At 38.2% G+C, this 23,654-nt stretch overlaps 2 protein-coding genes across 2 annotated transcripts in view; one reads left to right on the top strand and one right to left on the bottom strand.

The window, feature by feature from the left end:
- LOC114940517 (L-lactate dehydrogenase) overlaps positions 1 to 23,654 on the bottom strand; it is a 142,639-nt gene that overhangs the window by 65,984 nt on the left and 53,001 nt on the right. The gene's annotated exons all lie outside the window — the stretch shown is intronic.
- The window catches only part of LOC114940516 (uncharacterized), a 66,578-nt gene continuing 54,042 nt past the window's right edge, over positions 11,119 to 23,654 (top strand). Inside the window, exon 1 of the mRNA XM_029315227.2 lies at positions 11,119 to 12,000. Coding sequence (XP_029171060.1) covers positions 11,941 to 12,000 — 60 coding nt within the window. The 5' untranslated portion in view covers positions 11,119 to 11,940. The remainder of the gene's footprint in view (positions 12,001 to 23,654) is intronic.

Here is a 23,654-nt window from a genome sequence, read left to right as displayed (position 1 = left end):
ATCACAAGCTTTGCAAATTATTTTTGTTTCGCGTCGCTACGTCGATTTTACGAGGAATTATTACCGTCCATACAATTATAATTTGTTATCAAGCTACTTGATTTAAGAGATGAATGACTGATCGCGCACAAGAATATATATGAGTAGTGGGATAGGTCGCGATTACTACGTGCGTACTGACGTATACGCACAGCTGACTCGCTGTCACGTGCGGCACGTGATCGCATCGCGTCGCGTGGGCGCACAAGTCGCAAGATGCAACGACGAACAGTTCATATAAATGATCATCGTCGCATCGTGCGATTCACGTGTGTGCCTCCACTATGCATGTTCCATTATATTAAAGGCTAATTAAAAATTTCCAAATATTTTATTCTTAAATCAAGGCATACCAAACCGGAGATTCCTTCAAACTTGGATTCGTTATATCTTATAATTCGAAAACACATGACATATAAATTCGTAATGACAATATGTAGATAAATTGAAAAAGTAGCTTTTATAAATAGTTTATATAAACATATATGTAAATAGAAAATAAAATGTCGATGAATGCTATTTTTTTATATTGCTAGAGCCTATTCACATAGAGTAGATATTTCTACATACTTCTTATTCTGTTAAAGATATGATATGAAAATGTACGATATAAATCGAAAGTAGTTAAGAAGGAGTTAATGAAGAGCCCGCGTTCAACGATCGTTCATCGTTGCACGTCGCGATATGTTTTATTAAAACGTGTAATAACGTTAAACTGAATTGGGTCGTGGTGCGGCATCACAACTAATCTCATTACACGGCACTAACCATTACGTCGCTTCTCTCTTCATCATCGCAATCGCAACCAGGCCGCTTGGTAATAATTATACTAGAAGCCGGGATTCCTTTTTTGCATAGAACCGGTCCACGCTTCGCTATACATTAGTCAACTGTGCATATATAAAATATAGAAGACGCGACTGATCGATACGCAACGCGATATCGAGATCCGCGAATAATGCTATCATTTTATGCAATACGAGTACGAGAGAGTAGACGATGTGCGAGTTGAGAGATGGGCGACACGTGTATTCGATATACCCGCAATTATTCTGCAAGGCCGCATGCGGCCATCGCAATTATGCATCACGATACTTGCATCCAATAATTAACGGCTTTTCATTTGCAAAAGAGAGTACGAGACACGAGTTATTATTAACGACGCGATTAAATCGTAAAGAGGTTGCTACTGTGTAAGGTGATCACACGATAAAATCATTTTTTGTTATCGAGATGGCTCAATGTCTTCTTTAAGCCGCATGTAATTATGTCTTCCACGAACAGGGACAGGGATAAATATAAAACATGATATTATACATGTAAGAGAACGCATCGATAAGCTTATATTAATTATTATGGGAATATATAATAATTATGAATTTCAACTTAATTAGGGAAGCGATACATTATTTTTCAGCTTCCAATCATCTTTTGAAAATTATTTGTAAAAAGTATTGTAAATCGTGGCAAACGTGTGTACGTAATCATTTTTAACAGATTAGCTACCAAGAAGCGAGATGGTTACACCATCTTTTTCTGAAATTAGCCTCCAAAAAGTAGATAGAGAGTAGCAATTAATTCCACGTTCTGTACCCTGTTATACCATTATAACAAAAATCACATACAAAACCGGACTCGCTATCTTCCACGTTTCACGTTTTCTTCATTTATGATAAATGATAAAGAGATTATATAAAATCATGTTATTGCATAAGTAATATTATTACCGATATCGCAAACAGGAAAGAAAATATGGAAACGTCACATCAGACGCAGAAAGTAGGCCGGTAGAAGAAGAGAGACTTTTACGGAAAGCATAAAAGAAACGGCGCCAGAAGACATAGCTTCGTAACCGAGAACAGCACATAAGAAAGGAAGAGAGGAGGCCACCTTGCTCGTGGATTACCATAAATACTCCACGTCGTGCATGCACGTTAATGCGCCACTAGCAAATACACGTGTAAATTCCAGTGTTTCGGATCTTATTCCGCCACTCTGGAGAACCATGACTGTTGTCCCTCTCTCTCGTGGCCTGCTTCTTCCATCTGACCTCTCACCCGATGTCCCTCTGCCTGCCTATCCCTACGTTCGTTCCTACAGTATACGTAAGTAAGATCGAGTAAACCTCTCTTCGTGCCGCCGGAATCGGCAAAAAGAGGTCCCGGCGCCGCAGTCGCGTGACTTTCATGCTCGCCGAGCATCCCTCTCTCGTTCTCTCTTTATCACCCCAAGGCTCTGCCATGTATTCGGTCCAGTGCCGTACATCGGTTCGAGGTTTGCTCGGCGAAAGTGTTAAGCGATTATCCAATTATTCGTCTTGCTGCTTGCTTCGTTGCTTTTAAGTAAATCCACTCCAAGTAATACGCGTGTCTTATTTCAGAAAGTTTGATAATGTTTTGTAATCTTGCTTAATAAAAATATAACGTGCGGAATAAAAACAAGAAATAAAAATGTTTAATGTAGGAATAAATATTTTCATTAATGTCAAATATAAAAAGTAGTCACTCTTAGATATTTTTAATCAAATTTGCTTTGTTTTTGAATAATTTGTTTGCTATCAAACATATTTTGCAATTAATATTACACGTATAACTTTAATCTTCATAATGGAGTCTTAGGAAACAAATAATTTAACATATAATTATTTCAAATATTATTAAAACAAAATAATAATTTAAATATTTTTTATTATACTAGATACACCACTGTGTTACGGTTCTCCGCGGTAGGTTTCCTAGATTTGGAGCAAGTCATTAGCAGGAATGACGCGTTTCACCGCTTTGCCGTTCTTACGTTTACTTCGCGGAATTCTGCAGAATTATCGATGACGATAAAAGTAAAATAAAATACGATAGGGGCGACGATTAATACAGATCGATTAGCGAATCGTCCCTTTGATCTCGTACGATTTATCATTTAGCATATTCGATCACTAATCATTAACACCTCTGTTATCCCGAGATAACATCATATTGCTAATAATAATATATCGACGAATCATTTACTTGGTTTATAAATCGATGCGTTTAATTTTCGTTATCAGATATGTCGTACGTACTACGAAATCTACAACGTTATCAAATTATAATCAGAGAAAAAAAATTGGTGTATGTTATTGCATGTGACTCTCGTTTTCGCTTCTTCGAACGGTACGTTTAGCAAACATATCATACCTTATGATTAAAATGTACAGTGCCTTCATCATTATATTACCATATAATTTCATTGCGATTACTTGCGAATATAAAATGATAATTAAAAACTAGGTAGCATACTGCAATTAACTAGAAGCTTATTGCTTCGTATATATACGTATATATAATCGTATCTATCGTATCATCGTATATATAAATAAAATTTATTTGCATAAAAATAAAGTTTCTAATTTATATCAAATTTTAAAATTATATGTGCTGTAATCACTTTTAATATAAAAAGAATATATTTATATTAAATTTTGAAAATAAGATCGGTTTCGATATTATTTTTTTTCAAGCCAAATATTTGAATCAAAGTAAGTTAACAATTAATACTTAAGTTGCACAGACTCGACAGAATCCTATTTTCCACGGCAGGTGCGCACAATTTTAATCGGACGCGACGAAGAAACGAGATCCAGGGAGATGATGCTAAAAACTAACCCAGTAACCTAATACACATCTCTAAGGGGAACCTCAATCTAAGCCGATACGCTTCTTCTCTTCTCCACTTTGTCTCGCTTCCTCTCTTTCTCCATCGTTCCCGTTCGTGCCTACCATCGATCGTAGAAAAACCAACTTGTGTTTGTAGACGATAATAATTTACTAGCAACGTCTCGCCGCGATTTCTCGTTGATTATTCCACCCCGCTTATATAGCCGCGATATATCTCGCAATTAAACACTTTGCGGGCATAAACGTCCCCCGATGAATACTCACGGTGCTAACGTAACCAAAGAGTCGCATCACTGCGCACACCTTTTCTTGCATGCGCAAATAAAATCCGCGTGAAAGAATCTGCGCTCGGAACGCTTTTCCAAATCAACTCCTCTTCCTCCTTTTCTCTCCTCTTTCTCGCTCTCGCTCTCTCTCTTTCTTTACATTCGCGCAATCATGGCAGACTAATTAAAGCCAGTGGTCTCGGTATCGGAGCCGAAGTCGAGACCTTCGACCACGCATCTTCCCGAAGAGGGAATACAGCGTCAACGATAAAGTATTGCGACCATTACCGGTCAGCAATGACTTATTGCAGGATAAGAAGTAATGTATGGTTACTTAAGGTAGTAATCATTCGCACATATGTTATAATTATCGTCGCAAGCGCGATTAATCATCGCGGGACGATCGACCCGCTCGATGGTATGTACTTTGTTGCGGTATCGCCCAACGTGAGTTTCCTCATGAATTTACATGACTCATGCGCGATGCTCGAATCCCTAGAAATTGATTCGTATAAGATCCCCACTGTCGACGATTGATAACGATTGCCCGTTCCTTTTGTCGCTGTTAATTTCCCCGCGACGTCTCAATTGCCGGGTATGACGCTAATCGGACTTCTAATGTGTTTACGAACACGAAATCGGGATCGGGAAAATCGATAATGAGCGCAATGTCGACATAAATAAACGTTGCGATACGCGACGTGAGATCATCCAGATTGTGCGTTTAATATCTAGGCTCCCATTCTCGCCGCATGTGTGTCGATACACTCCCATAATAACTACGTTCATGCTTCGCTCGCTCGACCGATCGGCATCTACGACATTCCGATACATCTAATAGCGCATATACTACGAAATTGACTAACCGTCTCGATAAGAACAGACTGTTAAAGTCCGTCTTATTGTTGCAACAACTGCCGCAATCAGTTTCGTGGAAAAACGCGGTGTGGAAAAAAAACATCGATTGCATAACAATTAGAATTGTCACTGGCATTATCTATGCGACCATATTGCTGTATAATTACATACATGTCAGCGTTTGCATAATCTTTGTACCTTCACCCTCAGCTCTGTACCAGATAAGATAGAATGGCATAAGATATCTGAAACTACCTTAGAAATGCAAACGAAAAAATAAGATTGCAAAAGACGTAAGGATATCGTCGCTGACGCATCAAATGATTACTGACATATCATTATCTAAGATATACATGCATAAGACTAAACAAAAATATCGATAAAGAGACTGGAACATATCGATTATTCATGCTTCTACAATCTACGTCCATGTCATCTTTTATAAAGGCACTGAATTATATAAAATAGTTTATAAATATTTTGGTTATATAGAAAATTTTAATTTATTATTATGTGTGAAAATTGAAACTGAAAACTATTTAAATAACTTTATTGATTCATATAATGATATTTTTATTTTACTTCAAAAGTTATGTTATCAAAAAATATCATTTTATTTTAGCATTATGAAAAATCCAAATTTTCTTAAAGTGTCCAAATCTTGTAATATAAAAAAAGAGCGATTTATTTTAATTGATTAAAGTAAATTATATTTTATATAATTTCTCCACTCTTTTATGTATATAAACTAAAGATTAAAGTATTTCAATTTATGAAACTAAATTACTAACCAATTAATTCGAAATTATTATTATTATTTTATTTAGAGCATGTCGAAATATTTTTAAATTATCTTATTTAATCATATTTCAAACTTTATTTCTGTTCCATTTTATTTCAAGGTCTGTGGATCAGAGATTCATTTCATACTTTCGAAATATAAGAAGACGCGATGTAAATATCTTCATGTGGTGAGAGTGAGACTGTGACGGATATTCTGTCGTAGGCGTTTAATGACGGTGCCACGTTAGGTGTCAGTTGACGCATGACGTTTGGTTTTCGTGTGGTGCGTACTAACGATTCGTTGTGACAACAAAGATATAATGTTTTTCACGGTTATTAAACATGTCCGGCGACTTCGCACCGCAGGCACGCCCATTATATAGCTACGGTGCGAGTGTGTGAACGCTTGAGGATATATTTTATAGAGTCAGTGTTAGAGAGGCACCGATATACGACTAACCAGCAGTCGTTCCCTTCCGCATCCCGACTTTTTATTAAAGCCGGTGAAACCACATGAGAAAAGTGTGCTTATAAAAATTTCGATCATCTAAGAAATTATACGATAATTTCAAATTACTCTCATGAAATGTGTTCACACTCTTTTCTACTTATTTTCAGAAATATTATATTTAATTATTATCAATCATGTAAAAAATATTTGAATAAAATCTGGAAGATTTACTTCCTTATTATAATATTAGATTGTTAACAAATTATTGTAGTTAATAAGTTTTAAAAAAGAATATATTTAATAAAAAATATTTTTATTTGATATTTTCGATACTTTATATAGAAGAACTAAATATATATTTTAGTATCTTCAAGAAAATGTTTGTAAAAGTTTTATTAGACTATTTATGCTTTTAATTGAAAAATATACGATAGCTGTTTAGAGTATGCAATCGATGTCACAAGCGCATCCTTTCTTCGTCGATTTTATAATCTCTTGATTTATACGAAATGTCGTAACTCATCTTTCGCAATGAGAAAATCAGTTGCTCGAATTGTTCTATCTCATTCAACTGGGAGAGTTATTTCCTCGGCTACGAGAAGAGAAATGAGATCATTGCGAAATGAAGAGATGTCGCACAATAGACACGTTTCACAATCGCGATCGCATAATTGATTACGGTTCATCACGTTGGCATCGAATACTATTGCTGTATTACCGTAACTTAAGCTATGCCGAGGTATTCATTCAACTAATTGATTATGAATCGATGAAACGCCATGTGTGGGATTCGCATGTTAATTAACAGCCGTTTCTAACCAATAATTTCGACGGTTAATTTATGCGCTCAGTGAGTTCAAGCGCGCCGCACATGAATCATGTAATAGCGCTTCGTGTTCGCTAAGAAATTTGTAACGTTGAAATATAATCTTAGAGGAAATAAAGAATGAAGATAAAATATAGCTCAAAACGACAAAATTAAGAAGAAATAAAAAGCTACAAAAAAATGATAATAAAATTAACGAAATATGAAAACATTTTTAATATAACAAATTATAACCAATTATATCACGACCATTTTATATAGTAATTCATATTAAATTAAAATATTTATTTTATAATTGAAAATATACTTTGATAATTTTTATTTAATTGTATTGATTTGTATTATAATAATCTGTATTATAATAAACTATACAACTTAATAATTATGAATAAGCCTTGATGCAATATCTGTATTAAAATTATCTCAACTGAACGTAATTATAATACGAGGAAATGCAACACAATAAAACATACTAACTTCATGTTGCATGCAGAACTGTTGCACCTGCTCAGTGATATTCGCGAGGAAGAAACGAAGCGAACAAAACGGTCGCTGGTTTTTCTCATGAATCATCCCTGAATATTTTCCAAAACAGTATAAATATATATGCATATAAATATCCCTCTTTTTCTCTTGCATTCTTCTCATTTTTTTTCTCGCATCCGTCTCGCGCCGCGCAATGCACACGGCCATGAAAGCGCGTAGTGCATATACACGCATGTGCATATATACGCAATAAACGTAACACAAGGTAGATTAAATGCCACCCTCGCATCACGCCGGCACAACCTGCGGAACTCGAACATTACCGAGTAATGCGGTCGTAGTAGGTTGCGTGAGCCAAGTCTGAGTACGTCGTGTATTGTGTTCGAGTATGCGTATATGTGTATATATACCGTTTTGCACATATATACGAGTATATATATATATAGCGGACACATAAATGCACGCATTACACGTATGCGATGCGCTCCGGACATCGGCGGAGCGTGCATCTCCGCAACATTCTCTCGCGATTCAGCGTGTTGGAGTCGCGTCGCGTCGCTCTCGCCGTTTCTCTCACTCTCGAGAGGGGCTCGTACGTGCGTACACGGGCAAACCTGTTGTTATTACTCCTCCCCCGGTGTTATCTCTCTCACGCATCGGGCGCCGATTTTTATAAGCGAGGTGATTCACGAGGCAAGTTCATCAAGTCTCCTCCCTTACCTCTTCCGTAGGTACATCATACGCTTTCACGAAGATTAGAGAGGATGGAAAAAGGCGAGAGAGAGAGAGAGAAGAGAAAATTTTCTTTTAGTTCTATCTATATTTCCTATACTTGAACTATCAATGGCGTAAGCGGAGGGTGCTTGCACGATTTCGAGCCTCTCTTTTCCGCGTCAAGCACAAATTGCATCTGGTAAAATCAAACGAGAGAGCTGGCCTCGACACTCCGCTACAAGAAGGACATACTTTAGGTGCATTACACTCCATTCATGCGCGCACTGAATGTTATAACTGCATGTTTGAATTCAACTCGAAGGATCCAACAGAGCTTTACATTACTCTGGTACTCTTGTACTTTCTTCCTCGATAGAGAGTAAAAAAAGAGAAAAGAGAGAACGAAGGAAACCTGATGTTCGAGACTCTGTATATGATATATGAAAGATTAAACGAACAGGAATACGTTAGAGAAAATTTAAACTTACAATTGAATCTTAACTTCAAACATATATTATTTAAGAGTATTGCCGAATATTACGACTGTTTTGAAGTTTGTCAAAGTGCAATATTGTGTAAACACTATACTACCATATAAGAAACGCATGATTATCGCAGGAATGTACGTAGATATGCGTGATTAACAACCGCTACTTTCGCTCTCACGCAGTACAATCGAAATTTATGGATCGTATTTTCCTAAAACATGTCTTATAATCTTCACGCGCGAGCTTGGTCTCTCTGATCATGCTGTTGCCTGATGCGCATCTTACGTTGTGTTTTCTATCAGCCTCGCCGTAAGCGCGTGTATATGTTCTATGATTCGAACACTTTGCTGCGCGAATATACGCTGGAAAGATGAGAAGACGAGAGAAAGGAAGAGAGAAGCTGCGTCGTTATCTTTGCGCTTAAATCGAATACGGATGAAATTCCGAGGCTCATACAAATGGACGACACCGTAGGGACGTCCGCAGCTTCCTGCACTGCCGTTGTTAGCGTTTCGATCAGCGAAAACGATCAGCTGTTACGCGATCGTCCCACCTACACATTCGTGAGCGCAACAAGATTCTGTCGCTGACGTGATCCAACCACAACCACGCGAATAGCCGTGTAAAAGGTAATCAGGACAGTTCCCCTTTGGAAGATTAGCACCGACGAGCATTACGCTTCTTGCGATCTTGATGCGTTATTCCGGTTGCAGTGGCAATACTGATGATATCATTTGTCCTCGTTGTCGTCGGAGCGCGAAATGTAATTTTACAAGCAACTTGGGAGAAGACTAATGTGTAAAGATTATATTAAGAATGTCAATCGACGAGTTGAGGCAAAAATAATCTCGCGGAGAAAAGATGTGACTTATATTAACTACATAATTCGAATTTTCTTCTTTACGCATTTTTATATTTTTTTTTTTTACAAAAAGTTATTTTATTAAATTAGATTTCTATATAATGCGTGTGTGTTATCCGCAACTATTGTTGCTTTTTAAATTATTTTTTCCAATGACAATTTTACATTATTTTGTAAAGCTTTTATAAATGTAAATTTGACAAAATATATATTACAGTAACTGTGCACACACATGTCAGATGTGTAATGTAAAAATAAATAACTGAAGTAACCTTTTATGGTTATCGTAAAAAATAAGATGTAACACCTTTTGGTCGTATCTGTGCGAAAACATGGACAAAATTGTTTCGTAATGTTTACGATGACGCGACGCGATTCGTTCGAATCGAAAAATGGGTTCCTTTACTCTTCTTTTTAATGAGATAATATATATGCGCAGTGTTACATGGTCACAAAGTAAAATGTGAGGACTTAAGCATTGTCATAAAAAATTGAATCTCTCTTGAAGCAATATTTAAAAAAATAAAATTATAGAGCTAAACATTCACGCATAATTACTTTTTATACAAATAATATATTCATACACAATATAAAATAATAATATATAATTAATCTTTAAGTCAATTAAAGTAGTTAATAATTCGAGTAAAGAAATTTAGTAAAGAAAGAAGATTACGAGAATGAAAATGAGAAGTTCTAGATATTTAAAATCTTCCAGCACATTAAATTTTAAATGACTTTTTTTTTTTTTTTTAACAAATACATCAATGTAGCTCAGCACAACAATTGTGTTAGTAATGAATTAAAATGTTTCTCGCATATTTTTACCATGGAAAAAAATCAATTTTTAAATGTATAAATTCGTATAAATGTAAAAAAAATCGATAAGCAAATTTTTCTTCTTTCTTTTCTCCGCGATCTTTTATGCAAAGTAATTGTAAGCAAGAATCGTAATGAAATTAATATATTATCCTTGTATCCGTCTCCAAGTAGTCTGCATCCTGATCGAGATTACTAGTCGAATTTATGAAGCATCCCACCTATCTTAATATGTATTCCTCCAACAGCGGAACAACAGAAGCAACAGCAGCAACGGAGAGGCCACGATCGCCGCGTAATTCACGCGGAGGAAAACGTGCGGCGATTCGATCGCATTCGGCGCGCATTAAAGCGAAAGGTGAATGAAATAAAAAGTCTCTCGAGAGAACGCACGGGTGGAAAGAATAAGGGCGCCGTAAGCCCTCCGGTAGCGTATAAACGTAGCCGAGCGGGGGTCCGTGGCTGGGCGTTCTTTGAGATGCTCGATCGCTTCGCGGCGCGGAATCAATATTGTTGGATCGCTTCGATAACGCCTCGTAAATATAATAAAGCCCTCCAATCCCTCCGATGCCCTTGCTCCGCGTATTTCCCTCGCGCAAGCCAGAACTGTCTAAGAGAGATAATGGTCGAAGCCCTGGGCACCCGGTGGGCCGATTGGAAGGGAAACGCGATGGTAGGGCCCGAACTTCCTTGCCCTCGTCTCGCTCTACCACATCGTTTTCGCTTTCTCTCTTTCTCTTTCTCTTCTCTCTCTCTCTCTCTCCCGCACTGTTTACCTCCCTCTCCCTGTCTGCCTCACGATCCCTCACCACGATGCGGCGCGGGCAGACCTGCCGGGCACCAGAAGAGCCGACTCAGTGAGTTTCAGTCCGAGCCGGCGAGCGCTTGGCTCTCTGTCTCTCGAGGTGCGGTCACCCATCTCGTCGGTTCCCCGACGGCATCCGTGACGGTCCCCGAACATCTCCCGATGGCTGTGTGTGGTCCCCGTCTTTTTTCTTAACCGGTTAATTTCGTGCAACCCGAGAGTAACGAAGATCTAGGATCATCGCCGGAAGGGGTGACTTTTTCAGCGACTTCTCGCGGAGTAAACTCCGAAATGATTGCGCATTTCGCGATTGGATCCGCCTGGTAATCGCAAAATTGTCGATTAAACTGTGGATGATTAAGGTCACGGAAAGATTTAACTAAAGTGCACGACTCGATTTAAAAGCGAGTGATATTCCGGATTGGAACTCTGTCATCTTCCGCTCCGAAGCGGAGACTTCGACGACCGATACGGAGGATGTCACGCTTCGGAGACCACCCTGGCTGCCGCGGCCGTCGCCGTGTCGCGGTGGCTACGACCCTGAGGGCGATCTTGCGGTGAGAGTCGCGTATGCGTGTTTCCTCCTCATGCTGTATTTATACCGACGTAGTGTGATTCTCGCCGAGTGTCATTGGCGAGTCAATGAGAGGCTCTAGAGAAGCGACGCGGATCGAAGCAAAGCGATGTGGTCCCCGGCGAGATTCGGTTTGTTCGAGTGATGATTTCTCCGTGGAGGAGAAAAGAAGTCGGTGTTGTTGTTTTTGTCGAGTCGATAGGCGGACGTGTGATTTACTCGAAGAAGAATACGTTAAGGACGAACACAGAGCGCGAGTGACAGTACGTGTTTAGTGTGCGTTTTTTCTTTTTTTTTTTCATCTACGTTCTCGCCCATGGATTGTGCCAATCAAGGATTAATGCATGCCGGAAATTGCAGCATGGAGGACATAAGCGTAAGTATTACACGCTGCCTCGTAAAAGCGGAAACTCCAAGTTAGCGGAACTCTGCAAGTACCGCCGAACCCATCCACCGTGAACATTAATTACATAATTCTTATTATTATTCACGAATAATTTCAAATATTATTCACAGCGGCATTCCGGCAACATATGAGACAAACGAGTCTTGCTCAGAATTAAATTTTGTGATTTATGTTTCTGAGTATGAATAATAAATCGAGGAATCGCGCATTATATACTTTATTCTATTCTCTTTCTTTTCAAATATAGACTCTGTATTTATTTGTTAATTGTGTTTATTATAGAATATGTGCAAACATATGTTTCATTCTTTACTATATATCGTTTCGGAGCATTACTGTTTCGACTCGACTTTCTTTCACATATCGTTATAAATAGATTTAAATACATAAACGTTAATTAAATCTCATTTCAACCAATCTGCACGTAATATGCGTGTGTTTATAATTATCCCAAATATCTCAATATTTCTATCGTTTACCTCTGTTTAATTCCCAGCCGAAAGGGGCTGTAGTCAAAAGCCACGCGAAGAAAGACGGGTTTTACTTTACGTATAGTAGTCTGAGAAACGAGTTCGTCTACTCCCGAAAAGTAGTCCGGGATGGATCACCTCGTGACAGCCGTTGTATCAAGGCAGCGACAGACAAATTTCCGCTGCCGAAACGCAAAAAACTTCTCGCGGAGAAAGAAAGAGAAGGATGAGTCGGGATGGAATCGGGCCCGGTCGCTCGTTACATCCCTCTCGGTCGATTAGTCTCGGGAGACGCGAGTAGTTCGCGAAGTCTCGGGGTCGCGTCTCCCAGCTATATACACGCGCGAACGCGAGACGACGACGGCGGAGCTTATTAGTTCGCATTGGTCGACTCTCGCGCGTCCACCACCGCGGGACAATACGCCGGGGATTGCATATTGTTGTTTATATTTACGCGTCGCGGCATAAATCTTCGTTTAAGTCGCATTCAGCCGCTATACGCGCGCGCGAGAATACACACGCACAAATTACGGATACATATATAGACAGGCATATTCGCACACTGCTCGCTCGCTTGCGAACGGAGCGCGCGCATGGTTCGTCACGGATAACGCGCGGTCTTCATTAAACTTAACTTCTTTGCGTGCCGACCGGCCATTAAGAACGGAGGACCGGCCTACGACTAATTTGTACTGTAAATGAGATCTCGAGGATCGTTACCCGCGTGAAACAACGTCATTCTAACGGTTGGAACGCCACTGCTATGTGATTATCGCTTTCGACTGACGAATGGGAAAATAGATAATGCTATACTTGGCATTTATTCCTATTGTCGATTCTTTTGCAACTTGTTTTCGTAATATACATATATGCGAATAGGAAATAATTGGTGAAATTATATTTTAAGATTGCTTGACGCTTGAAATTTCAATCACAAAAATAACTAAAATATAATATATTAACAATATGTAAAAAACATTTGCGTGCGAAACAAATTTTTCGATCAGAAGCTAATACGTTTCCAAAGAGAATTATTTGACTCGTGAAGCATTGTAGACATGATTATTTCCGGCAAACAATATTATCACTTTTACATGTGTTTATAAAGAAATATCGTTGGCAATTTATAGACAGAGCAGTTCGATAATGATTTGAAGGAATGATGAATAATAGAACTATTGGTTAACTCATCCAGCCTACGCGAATTTTGAATGCTTTCCATATATAGTGCCATTTAAATTTGCAAAAAGTGTTGATAATTTATTGCATCGTAGAAAATAAGTGAAGTTTAACGGGACCAGACAATGCGCGCGCTTAATAATAATTTAACAAGCTTACAATTTAGTACTATAACCATATTCCATTCTATTAGCTATATTATAGTGCAGCATATTATAATATATATATCCAACGTGTTATTCAATGTATTAATGAAGGACAGCCACATTTCCGATCGAGACAATAGCCCTTCGTATCTCCGTACATCGAATAATGCTTCCAATGATTAAGACATTATTCGCAAGATATACTTATATCTCGCGGGGCATTCTATGCATGATAATGCGGCGTACACGGCTTTTGGAATTGTCTATGCGTGCGCGAGAGCGAGAGATTGCCCGTATGCGATGACTACCTTTAGGATCGCACCGGAGCAATTTTCACCGGCTAACTGATCTACCTGCTTATATACGTACCGCGATCAAGACCGTCCATCCGCGAGCATTTATATCGCTACGGCGGCCAACAAGTATCGGGCGTACGTAATATTTTGCCTAGGCACGAGCACCGCTCGCGGAATATACAGCTGTCGGTAAATTACGGCCATTAAATTATGGAAAATAGCGACGAGCGCGTTTTGCGAGAATTATTTTGCCATGTAAAGGGAAATTTATTCCTCTCTGCCTCCCCCACACGGGTCATTAATTCTCTCCGTACGGTTAATGACATGGTGAAAAGTCGATGCGTTCCCCGCAATTCGATTCGAAATCACGCTGTAACGTCCACGGGGATATATATGTTGATTTTCAACGCGAATGACAGTTGCGATTAATCCATGCTATTAAGAGATGCTGCTTTCTACAGTAATTATTTTTAATTAAAAAACACGCGTTGTTCAGAGGAACGGATGCGAACATAATCACTTCGTTAAACGTTTACATTTGTAGGATATTGAATTAAGAATGATGACATAAAATGTCCAATGATATATACCGATTATAAAGTATTTTAATGCCAATGGGATCTTGGCGTGCATAGACAGCATGATGCGCTTATATATAATCATCTAAGAGATTTTAATAAAACAGCGCGGATATATACATAAAGATTCCGTAATGCAACGTTTTCTTCAAAGTGACGTAATTTATAAGCATGTTAAGGGAATTCTACTGATGCTATTAAATCGGAAGTTAGAGGATACGGCTATTAATTCATTCGTTAAATGAATTAACGACAGATGCGTTGTCAGAGAGGCCAGCACCAGCATTTGACCAGATCTATCAACGCCTTAAACAGTTAGACGAGAGATTGGTTTAACCGGTTATTCGCCACATAATCTATCCGTTCTTCCTGAAGAAAATTGTGGCGTATCACATGACTTCGATTACCTGCCGCCTGTACAAACACTTGAAGTGTACACACATGAATCTCTGTGGTACCCGAGGATGTAAAGAGTATGGAAAATCTGATACAAAGTACTAAGTTCAGAAAAATATCTTCAATTTCCCTGCTTTTCTAGATTGATAAAATTTTATATTTGCCTTCTCTAAAATTATATGTGTGCAGTCTCCGCAGTTTGCGATAAAAATCAAGGAATAAAGAAAAAGATAGAAATGTTTGGACATATCAAAATGGAAGTAAAAGATTCCTACATGGAGAGAATTTTCTCTTAAAATTTACCCTGAAAATCATGATAATCGTGCGACAATATCGTATTGAAAGAATCTTATAAGAGTTTCTCTGATTAATATTTAGCACAAAAAAAATATTAATATGTACATAGTAAAATTTATTATGTGCGTATTAATGTTTTTATTGTGGTAAATATTAATCAGAAAAACTCTTATAAGATTCTTCCAATACCATATTGTCGCATTGCTGATTACCATGATTTTCAGGGTAAATTCCAAGAGAAAATTCTCTCTGTACATTTTCAGAATTATGACATTTAATAAAATTAATAATACTGATGATGCTAAAACAGGAGGTTAAAATTGACTAAAATATATAAGTGTGCATAATTCTAATCGGAAAATTGCTCTTTTTAATACTCTTCGCTCTCTTCCTCCACGGTCATGCTTTTTGTCTGTCCCTCTCTTCCTCGTTCTCCTTACCTCCGTGTCTCGCCACATTCGGAACTCAGACAGGGAGGAAGAAGGAGGCCCCCCTTTCACGATTATCAAAGGGGAGGAGCTGGTGGCGCGAGGGAACAGCGTCAGCGGTCTTCGCGTCAGATAAATCTACGTCGCGATCTGCGTTCAAGAACGTCGTTATCTGCCTATGTATACGCGCGCACCTGCAGGCCTCGCATGTGCGTGCCCGGTCGTACAGAAGCGGCGGGCTATCGTCCATCGCGGCGGAGGTTTCCGAGGGCGCGTCGGACTTAACGATGAGAGGAGACGCATGGACCAGCTGTTACCGATATTACCCCGACTTTGTTTTTAACGTCGGAATAGAGGGTTGATAAATTATGGCGACATTTATAACGCGGGCCGATTTCGTTAATGAATAGCAGGCAGGAGAAAATAGTATTCCACAGTCTTCGAAATTAATTGCCTCGCTCGAATGTTAAATATATGTATAACAAAAATTATATATATATATATATATATATAGATTTATTATTGTGTTGATTGAATTATATAAAAGTGAAAGTAGAAATATGTATAATATTATAATACAGAAATATCATATAACGTGGGATTTTCGTCGTAAGACAAACTTTCATAAATTATTTATTAGAGCACACGTAATCGATGCACTTGTGCATTTGCAAAACTCGATGCTAGTGGTTTACCTACTCCCGTCACATCCGATTCGATTACCGTAAGAACCGGATTTCTGCATGATTGTCGTGAAATATGTATGTATGCCGACGGGGTGACTTTCGCATCGAGCTGATACACGAGAAATCAGCGAGTCGAGAACCCAAGAAGCGTATCAATCGCAGCCGATTACGAGGGGCGAGTACACGAATCTGCTTATCTAATTGCAGTCAGGATTACGTGAGTACGCACGCGTTCAATTATGCGTATCGCGTCTCATTAAACTCGTCGCAGTAAATTGCAAAATTGTCCCTCGCATTAAAAGAGCTATGTGTGTTCCGGTTTTTATGCCTTCAAAATAAAAAAAAAACAAAGACGCTTCCTGTAAATGTTATTCGAATAAAAATAAAAAATAAAACCGAATGAGACCAGCTTCTACTTATTTGTTCTTTTTCACGACTGGTCTCGAACTTTTCGTGCATCTGCCGATTTTATGCGCTGAACTCGCACGTGTTTACGAAAATGGAAACCTCGAGACCATGGCACAGTCATATTTTATTCCGGTATGCTTGCACGATATTTCCACGCCGTCAGCTGTTGTGTTTCCCTGTTAACAAGCCGAGGCAAACCTATAGAGGCTCTAAAAATTATCGATTGCGGAAGGGGCGCGAAAAGTGAGTCATCGGTAAGATGAGGCGACTAAGCGAATACTTAGGCTTCCTCCCTCGGAAGACTCCATTCTAATTGGCAGTTACTTTCTAACCGATGTCTACCGGCGTTGGCGTATACGCAGTGGGCGCGCATGCATATGTATGCATCACGACGTAGCTTCCCTGGAAATTCTTGGTGCGCGGATTTACGCGATAGGATGCCCCCACGACCCTGGGGTAGCAACGAGAAAAGCAAAAGCCGCGACGCGAGGGACCTTATTCTACAATACAATAGCTTGTTTTTACCAGCGAAACTTTATTCGATATGGAGAGTAAAAGCGGCAAAGTTACTTACAATTTACACCCTATTCGTTGTACAAATAACGGCGCAAATATAATTACATAGGTATATTTGGTGCAAATAACTCGTGAAGAGCATGCAAAACCAAAATTGTAGATTCAAAAAATATCGTCGTATCTAAATTGATATTTGAACGTTAGTATTCTTAATCGAATCGTAAATAATTTAATCGCGAGAAATCGTAAAACTGATAGTATCGTAAATATTAGCGAGGCGCGAGCAATAAATTTAATATAAACACTTGCTGCATATTCATATCCATCACGCAGTACCGTTCAAAATATTTTCCGCGCGGTTGATGACTATACACAACTGCTGATCGTCGCAAGAAGAATATCCCTATAAGACGAATCTGGAAGCAAGAAGTCTCATTACCTTCTTCTCGAAATTTATCTTCTTCGTATACGAGACAGCGCGGCCGACGCGCGGCTGCGAATCATCCGATGTGTACGCGAATACTTATTCGCGTCATTATCGATACTTAATCATCGACGAAAAACGGCTACGGTTGCACGCTGCGGCTCTCTGGCCACCTCGGCGACGACGATCGAAAGACTTTACTGTATTTCGCCGCGGCTGGAAAAGATCTGCAGTTTATCACGAGGGAATTCGACATCGGATATATCTCTTACTCCTTAATTAGCGGGATCCGCGCACAACGACGACGAAGGAACGAAAGGGAGTCTCGGGAAAAGACGGTCCAGAGTAAGACTCTTCCTCGTAGGCGAGAGATGCGCGTCGACTCATGCATTATGTATACTGCACACTCGTGTATACCGAACGCCTAGAAACATTTCCCGACGCAAGTAACGTGCCATAGCGCCGGGTACCTGTATTTATAGAGATACGCAAATTGGCTGCAACCGCCGGCCACACCGCGAAATGCATCCTCGTCGGCGTGGAATATGCAAGTTTCCGTCGTGAAATCGTCGCGTCGCGTCGGTCGCCGCATACTGCGCCTGTCTCGCGTCTACTCGAATAATTAGAATTGTTAATATCGTCAAATCGTCGCGCCTACAGCGAATAAAGGAATCGCAAAAGTGTCAACTTTGACGTTACATATTTATGTTGTGATACATAATGATTAACTATTTTTTCCTACGTTCAGTATGATGTTTTAACTTTCTAATTAGAATAATTTTGCTCCTCTGTCGTTATACGATTTTTCAGAGAAATATCTATTATCTTTCTTAAAACATGAGTTAAAAATATCAAACATTTATTCAGTAATCAATAATTTTGTTACTTATTTGATTGGAAAATTTAATATTAATACGGCAGCTTTACGTATAACTATATCTTGTTTTTAGATAAAATTATAAAGGAAAAATCGTTCTTATTTGTTTTAATAGGAATTATTTATCAACCATTAAATAATTCCAATCACACATATTTGTTACGTGAACAATAATTATTTATCGAGATTGTCTAATACTGTTTATAGAGTGAGTCAACATTTTCGAATGAATATCGATTTCACAGTTAACGTGATACATTTCTAGTTAATCAAATACATTGCTATCAAATGGATAAGCTATTATACCAATCACCGTAGATAATTTGGTATGTGAGATATACATATGCGTCATCCCTTGCACATGTTTTAAATTTGTATTTACATTAATTCGCACGTAGCGTCACGCGAAGTATAAAGTCATATTATACCGTGGCTGAAGAAATATTAACCGGTATGAAATATGCGAATTAAACAAAGTTGAACAATTTCGCAAGCCCTATCGCGTGTTACGAAGTAACAGTGTACTTTTTCAATTTAAAAATAAAGAAGGAATGTTTGTGCCGTGCAAGTTTCTTTCACCAAAAAAATATTGTCATTCGGTATCTGCTCGAGAAGATCTTATAATCAACGAGTCATTTATCTATATTCAATCTTCTGTAACAAGCTATTTATAAAAATTCTCTCATTCGATGGCCAGGCATATAGGTATAATAAAAATTAATGAATTTTTAATGTATTTTAGACATAAAAATATTATATCAGATTAGTCAATTTAACTGTTTGCATATTTTCTGATGGCGATATGAAAAGAACGGCATAAATATTTAAATATGTGAATAAAAGTATCGCACTTAATTATTATTATTCTGCGAAATAATTTATATATTTTAATATATTACGATACACGCAAATTATTGTAAATACAAACAACGATAAATTTGACGGAAGATCCAAGAGAAATGACAAAAAAATAGTACTTCATTGTTTTGAACAAAACCTATTTGAATCTATTCCTTGCAGCTTACATAATTTCTCATGCATTGAGTAACATTCGTGAATGCTTGCACATCTAAAGTTTCTCACATAGTGATATTTCATTGTATTTCTGACAAGAACTCATATATGAAAACGCATTTATATAGTCACTGGGATGCATCAATTAGCATTGCATATATAGAAAATAGAAAGTGTAATAGCACGAAACTTAAAGCAAGACACAGATTTCGCTATTTAGTCGTAACACAATTTACGATTTTATGAATGTCACTTTTATGAAATATTTTTATAATATGTAAATTTATTTATAATATAAATAATGAGTATATTTTGAATATATTTTCCAAACTTCTTGATGTTAAAAATGTTTATTGCGATTACAAAAATTCGTGATGTGGTGATCTCGGTTTGTGAAATAATAGGTATGTCACTTTATTGTTATGTTTTAAAAAATCGATTAGTCATAATTGTTTTGTAATATGATATCGCCATTTCTCCGATAGTGTGGAAATTAAAATAACAATTAATTAACAATCTATCACGAACCATACCAAAGACTTATCACGTATCCAATTTTCTATCGGCAAATCCACATCGCTCAATCAAGTCCATAACATGTTCTGACCGTGCACGCGCTAGATTGAATACCTACATATGCAAGGCGATACTCGTCAAGGTTAAACGTTAATTGACCGTCGCGAGTACGATATGCGATCGACATCGAAACGATGCGGAATTATTAGCTTTATCGAGTATGAAATTAAGATGTAGACTAAGCTCACACTCTTTTCCCCTTTCTCGTTCTCCTTTTCTTTATCATGTATAACTCTCAGTACACTCTGGTATAACCTTATATTACGACCGTTATATGTATAAACTCTTTTTCTCTCTTTTCCTTTCACGATCGATATGCGAAGTCAGCGAACCCTAAAGTCACGGTAAACACTCAGCATAAATAAGATGTAACTTCGTCTTTTCTTGTCCCTCCGCCTCGATTTACTTGCAGCCCTTTCCTTTCACACACATATACTCTCATGCATAGATACGCGAACTTTGTGATTCAACCCTTGACCATTGTGACGATAAATGCTCTGACAAAGAGCCTGCCCTTTACTTCGTTAACCTCTGGCATGAATATAGACTGAAGCGATCAAGCAAGGCGCAACGTGGAACAGAGACGGTAATTATATGTTATCGACGAAAAATAATGTTTGAATGGATTAATAGTCTCTTTTAATTCAAAATTATTGCGAATTAATTATAACTGTGCTATAAATGCATAAACTCTTTTGATTGTATTGCGATGAAAAATGATTAAATGCGCAAAATTACTGAATATTAGACTCTGAAAAAAATGACAGGCACGTGTTTAGTTAAAGAGATGTCCATAAATCAAAATGCATCTAAAGTCATCGATACAACGGTCTATTTTACGATTACATAATACAGGAATATCTCACAGTTGAAAAATTGGTATTAAATTTAACAGATATCACATGTTCCAAACGATCCACAGAAATTTTTGTGTTAATTTAACATAATATGAAAATGTTAAATGGAGACACGAATATTGTGTTAATATTTTAATACAAAATAAATGCAAAACTTCAAGTCATTTAAAATAAATGTTGTATAAAATTAACATAGTTTTAATGTAAAAATTAACTAAAAATATGTTAATTTTATATTTTATCATCCCCACTTATATATTATAAAATAAAAAATCAACATTTTTTGCTGTAAATTTTAACAGATAAGTTTTGTCACTAATAAAACAGAACTTTATTAACTTTATTAACAGAAATTTATTGTAAAATAAAAAAAGATGCACATTGTGTTACTTTTACATCTTCTTTCACTTGTTTTAATATTATTTAACATGTAAGTTCAATTGACACAACAGCAATATATTAAATTAACACACGAATGTGTTAAATATTGAACACAAAAATTGTAACGGGGACCGTTTCTAAGAAAAATTTACCACAAATTTTTCTACTATGTTTGAATTCCGGAGCATCCGACGCGCTTTTCAGCTGCCGTCGCGTTTTCCCTCTTCGTAAGTACATCGTATACGAAAGAGATTCGTAGCTCGCGGCATCAATCAAGGGAGAAAGAGGAAAACAAGGTATTCCAGTCGTATCGCGAGAACTCGCGGCCGCAGGGTGGCTGGCGCTTCTTCTTCTCTCTGCTCACTCTCGGACTAGCTGTTGGTCCAGCTTAACTAACGCCTAACGCGACTTAAGTACGAGCCGGCTCGCATAACTGCAAGCAAGCGCTCGTTGCGGCCTCGCCCCTGACATAAGGAAGGAAGTCTCGACGCTGTTGGTGCGGCGCGTTGCTGCTATACTAATCGCTTGCACGAAGAAATCAAGCAACTGCCGGCACAGCCGCGCCGTCGCGCACCATCGTTACTCGCGCGCCTCGGTGCTGCTAATTTTCCCCTCATTACAGTTCAATGCGTTCCATGGGCTCTTGCCGCCGTTGTAAGACTCGTTAGTGCAATTGCCAGCCAGGGTAAATCGCGACTCGCGTGCGCCCCAGGCAGGCCGCCCACGTGTATGTAATAGCCCGATAGAGTCAAGGTTGTGTCAAACGCGTCTTTAAAAATGGGAGATCAAATCTCGAGGAGAGTCGAACTCTTATTGTCGGAGATCGATATATTATATACACATACGTCGGAGATATAAAGAGAAATCTTTTCTCAGCGGACGTGACTTTACGGCGGCGTTAAATTACAGAGTTCAATATAAGCGCGAAATTGTGCGGAACACTTTTAATTAATTCAAACCCGTGAGAGAATTGCTAGCTCTAGAGATAATTTTGATTAAGCAGAAGAGTATATATGTATATTTATATATCATAATTAACATAATTTATATTTTTCAAAGAAATGTATATATTATAAAATATTATTTTATAAATATATATCGTACGCACAAAAATTTATTATTATTTGCATAAAATTAGCTGAAATCCAGACTTTCTGGGATAGGAATTCTACTAATTAAAAGATACGATCGTTAAAATTATTCAGTTCGCAAGTATCTTCGTTAAAATTATATTTCTGCTCATCAAAATGATAATTCAGGCATCATCATGGAGATATTATATGCTGAGAGATTGTTTTTACGAACATTCGCGTATGATTCACTCTCTGACGCGGGCGGCATAGGATCGACTTTCCCAAAGTACTATCAAGCCATGCTAACGATTATTTAGTAATTACGGCGAATGATTACAGAGCTTTCGGCAGCGGCGAACGTATATAAGCCGCGCGAGAACGGGACGAGTTTATCGTCGAGTTGTGGCATCTTGATAAGTAGGGCATTATCTTCGCGCAGAAGGCTCGCAAAGATTGATGATCAGCTGCTTTTTTTTCACCGTGCACCTCGGTAAACGTAATAAGCCGCGCACCGACCGCGTTTTAGCGTAGATGACACGCGCGCTCTAATTACATCCATTCTCTATTGCGCACGTCCGGGTGTGATTTATGCCGAGGGAATTTTCTCTCTCTCTCTCTTTCTTTCCTCGTCCCAAGGGATAACTTAAGATGTAATCTAACTTAAGTCTGGTAACGCGCGCAACCATACGAACGTTCTTCATACGCGGTAAGTGATGGACGACGTTAATATCATTATTTGTTGCAAACTATGAGAGTTATTCCGGCCATTTAATTTGTGTGTGTGTGTGCGTGTGTGGGATTGACGGACGCGGATTATTTATCAAATTGTACGGATGAGGAAACCGGAGGACACGAAACTAACGTCGCACACCCGCCGCGATATGTGAACTATGATTACCGATTTTCATGCGCGTTTATACCTGCGAATATCCCCGAGGAAAGGTGAAATCATGTACGTCGCCCGGCGATACAGCTTGAAACAAATATCGTGCTTGCCGGGAAACACGCGCGAATACATTCCA

This window comes from Nylanderia fulva, unplaced genomic scaffold, assembly GCF_048542155.1.
Source record: "Nylanderia fulva isolate GAGA-0341 unplaced genomic scaffold, ASM4854215v1 Scaffold5, whole genome shotgun sequence".
Classification (NCBI taxonomy): domain Eukaryota; kingdom Metazoa; phylum Arthropoda; class Insecta; order Hymenoptera; family Formicidae; genus Nylanderia; species Nylanderia fulva.
This window is presented reverse-complemented; position numbering and strand designations above follow the sequence as displayed.